At 44.6% G+C, this 4,491-nt stretch overlaps 1 protein-coding gene across 1 annotated transcript; it reads right to left on the reverse strand.

Annotated features, from left to right (window-relative positions):
* LOC124864382 (chromobox protein homolog 8-like) lies at positions 1 to 4,130 on the reverse strand. The gene is made up of 5 exons (XM_047359160.1): positions 3,726 to 4,130; positions 3,546 to 3,589; positions 3,082 to 3,147; positions 2,639 to 2,705; positions 1 to 954 (listed from the first exon to the last, which is right to left on the reverse strand). Exons 1-5 carry the CDS (start codon positions 3,792 to 3,794, stop codon positions 157 to 159), a joined length of 1,044 nt encoding a protein of 347 aa, XP_047215116.1. The 5' UTR covers positions 3,795 to 4,130; the 3' UTR covers positions 1 to 156.
* Positions 4,131 to 4,491: the final 361 nt, after the last annotated feature.

Consider the following 4,491-nt stretch of genomic DNA (forward strand, 5'->3'; position numbering starts at 1 on the left):
TTATCATACAATGCCTCTTTCATTTTTATTTTCTCCAGCAGCGTATTAAATATCTGTATGTACACGTTTGAAAGTTACATAGAAAAGATATAGTCTTACAGTAGGCCTGTTTGTTAGTTGCGCGTTAATATTCCACTGTGAACTACATGAAAATACTCATCTTTTATCTTTGAAAAAGCCTTTAGCAGTGCTGCTCTCTCTGATGGTCACAGTCAACAGATTCATGGTGACATCTGTCACCGTCACAGTGTCCCAGTTGGTGAAACAGGGGTTCCAGGTTGGGGTTAAGGGAGCAGACGGGTCGGGCTGTGGGGACAGGACAGGGACTTGGTGTCTCCACTCCTCTGCAGAGCGCTTCAGCTTGCTCTGTTGGGGAAAATCCCTCCCGCTCAAACTGTGAGTTCTGCGTCCCTCAGGATCACTTTTATGCATGCTTGGACTGAAGGCGCATGTGTAAGACAGCCCTGTGTGTCTCTGCTCACTGCTGGATTTTGGCGTGATTGTGGTTTCTTCCTGAAACCTCTTGGTCAGCTGCAGGAGGTTGTGATCTGACGTCTCTCCGTGATGTTGCAGGTGTCGGGACATGATGGACTGCTCTTCCAGTGACCTGCTCCGCTTGGAGGCCAGCTCTGCCGAGCTGCAGGCGTCATGCGGATCATAATGCAGGTGGAGCTTTGGCTTGCGCCCTCGCTTTCTGGGGCACCGCATGGACTGCTGGTCCAGGAGAACTTCTGTTTGAGTGGGTCTTGGCCTCCTCTCCAGCTCTGGGGCACGGATCGGGAAGCTTTCCCCTCTGTTGACCGCGCTTGGGGGGAAGATGGTGGGAACCACAGCACGTAAACCTTCGCGGGCCCTCGGAGTTATGACAGGCTCCGGGGTGGGATAGGACACCTGGATTGCTCTGGGAGTGTCTCTTCTAAACTCATACGTCTTCTCTTTAGCTTTGGCTTTGGCCTGAGGACAGAGATGGTTAAAAAGGAAGAGTGATAAGGGGACATCTCCAAAACAAAAAGAAAAATAAGTCATTATATTGGCACGGTTGCAGGATCAATCGTGGAACCGGCCCTTGAAAGAAAAAAAAAAGTGAAGTGTTGTTATAGACTTCATAATCACATCAGAGACTGCTGACTTGACAGATGTCCAGCAGACTGACACTTAGTCAAAGTTGAAAAAAGGAAATTGCTAAAGAAGCACTGGAGGGTTCATATAATGTTGCATGCATGCATATTATTGGTCAATTAAATGGAAGGGAAAAATGTTGTTGAAAAATATGCTCAAGCAAAAACACCGTTATGGGAGAATTTTAAAGCAAATTCCAATTTACAGATTGGGGGAGATCCACAAGAGGCAGACTGCTGGAGTCAGAGTTTTAAGAGCCACCACATGCGTTAAACCACTCCTGAACCAGAGAGAACACCAGAAGCATCTTATTTGAGAGGAAATGGGACTGGACTGTTACTCAGAAGTCCAAAGTCCTCACTTTAGATGAAAGTAAATTTTGCATTTAATCTGGAATTCAAGGTCCCAGAGATGGGACATGTACCTCAGGAACCGAATTTTCTTGAGGTCCATGGTGAAGTTTCCAATGGCATGATTTGGGAAATTGTGTCATCTGCATGTGTTGGTCCACTGTGTTTTTATCAAGTAAAGATTCAAATACATTTTAGAGCACTTCATGTTTCGCTCTGCTGACAAACCCCATTTCATTTTCCAGCAGGACTTGGTACCCACCACACTACTAAAGGCACCAATCCCTGCTTTATTGGCCAGCAGGCCTGACCTAAACCCCAGAGAAAACCTTTGGAGTATGGTCAAGATGAGGGTCAACACCAGACCTAACAATGCAGATGACCTAAAGGCTGCAATTAAAGCAACTTGGGCTTCCATTACACCTCAGCAGAGGGGTTAACATACATTTCAGTAGGTTAAGACTTCTGTTTGGAAAATTATTTTTTGTATTGGTTTTAAGTAACATTCACATTTTCTGAGAAATTGAATTTTGGATTTTCATGAGCTGCAAACTTAAAAAATATCACGCTGTGCAATGAATCGAATACATGAGTTTCATGAGGTGGTTAGGTTTGTTCAAAATGGCTAACCAAGACTGAATTTTAACATCTTTGTTTGGGCTAAATTTGGGCAGGACCCGCCAGCCCAAAGTAAGTCAAATGATCATAGAAAACATCTATAGTGACATCCAGGGCTTGCAGGATATACTTACACATTTGCTTTACTAGTCTAAATCTATTTCTTATGAAGTGCAGAATTATTACAAATAATTATTACTATTATCATAATGTATATTTAAAATGAAAAAAGAAGAAAAAAAAAATATTATTATTATTATAAATGTAGGGAATATTTGACCATAAAGATTATTTTGTGGCCTATGCCCTATAAACCTGGATATATTCTTTATTATATTCTACATTTTTGGCCGACATGACGTTAAAGCTTTTGCGCAAATCTACTTTAATATTCTAAAAACGTTCAACCCCCTCTTCCACAGTTTGTCATATTCTTTCCCTGACAGCAGCGGTTTCACAACTGGTACGAACTGATACTTTTATAAAACTCAGAGATTAAATCACACGATTCATAAAAACTTGGAGGAAAGTTTATGAAAAGATTCCCCCACCTTCAGGAGAAAAGTCTCGGGTTTGGGTCCCCTCTTTTTGGGCCCGAACAGCTCCCTTTCGCGCTCCCTGCATGATGAGCACAAATCACAAACCAATTAAATTACAATAACATTTCTCGTTAATTTTACAATTCATTCGAAAAGTTAAAATATTTACAAAAAGTACAAAACTTCATTCATACGCGACATTTAAAGTAATGTTTATGGATTTTCGAAAAGAAATGTCAAGAGTTAAGGAGACATTCTTGGTGGAGATGATTGAATAAGAAACCAGATTTTTTTTTTTTTTTTTTTTCCAACCACTTCCTTTCAGAAAAATATCAAATTAAGATCAGAATGCAGACCCAGTCCCTTTATTATGTGTGGATGTTTTGCGAAGCAGATTGCACAGTGCCATCTCCTCTCTGCAGAGAGGCCTACTGGTGAGCTGTCAACCATCTCACCTCTCCTCGAAGGCGGCAAACAGGCGCTCGTCCAGGATGTTTTCCTCCGGCTCCCAGGTGCTGTATCTGTACCATAGAAACCACAAGAACTTTATTTAATCGGGTCAGAACTCGTGTCATCGCGCCCACGCGGTCTGCTCCACGCTGAGTGTGTGTTGTTGTTTTTTGTTGGTTTTTTTTTTTTTTTTTTTTTTTTTTTACAGGTGAGGCTGCTTGAAGCTGCGATCATAGCGGAGAGTGACGCATGCTGACTCCCAGCGTCTTCCGAGGCAAGTGGACGCAGAGTAGCGACACAATCGGGCGTTTTTACCAACACCTGACTGGCGCAGACTGCGTCATGGAGCACACGAAGCGCACAAAACAATATAAATGCTTGCAAAAACAGAATGCGAGGCGCTGCAGTTGTACAATCGGCCAGGATGGAGCGCTGTCCTTCGCTGGCTCTGCTGTTTTTCTATACTCACTTCTGAGACCATCCCTTCCATTTCACCAGATATTCCCAGCGACCCTGCAAAAAACAAGCAGATCCACAACAGCGATCAGGTTATCGGGGAACTGGCCAGTCGAGCCCGCACGGACACATGTTTTTGCGTAACAGATGCTGTCGGAGCGGTGTGGGTGGGAGATAGAAAAGCACCGAATACCCTTCTGATCCGCCGTTTGATGATGGACTCGGCTGCGAAGACGCTCTCGCCGACAGCCGACAGCTCCATGATTCACCATGCAACCACGCCGATTTCTGCCGCTACTATTTTTTCTGGCTTCCCCGTTTTCGTCCTCTCCGGGGCTGTTTAATTCCGCACATCCCATAATACGCAATCTGGAGTGGACGTCATCACGTCTCTTTCGTGTTGCCAGGCACCGCGGTCGGGGTAGGACGGATCGCTGGTGGAGCACATTGTTGCTACGTGCTCCGGGTCTCTGAGCGGAGGGGAGGAGCTCCGGCGCTCTGGCTGCTGTACAGGAATGTCTGGCACAGTGCGGGGAGCCAAGCCGAGGAGGGTCCCGGAGGGGGGGTCCGTTGACCCCCGATCTCTCTGTGGGGGGCGGCCAGAGCCATAGCGGAGCGTAAATCATCCCCTGTTTTAGAAACTAAGCAGAAGAGAAATGGAAACATGCTTCATTAAAGACCCAAACAAAACTCATTCTCAATTAAAAGGATATGAAAAACATACAAAAAAAATATGTCAGTCAGTCATTTTCTACCGCTTATTCCATAGTGGGTCGCGGGGGAGCTGGTGCCTATCTCCAGCAGTCTATTAAAGTACAAAAACAAATTGACAACACAAGCATAAATAAAAAATCCACACGAAACAGCTGCAGCACCTGGAAACAAACAGCTTGAGCACAACTGAGCAGAATAAATCAAAGCTGATGGCCCCACAGCTTCATAAACGATTTTTTAAAGAC

This window comes from Girardinichthys multiradiatus, chromosome Y (assembly GCF_021462225.1).
Source record: "Girardinichthys multiradiatus isolate DD_20200921_A chromosome Y, DD_fGirMul_XY1, whole genome shotgun sequence".
Taxonomy (NCBI): domain Eukaryota; kingdom Metazoa; phylum Chordata; class Actinopteri; order Cyprinodontiformes; family Goodeidae; genus Girardinichthys; species Girardinichthys multiradiatus.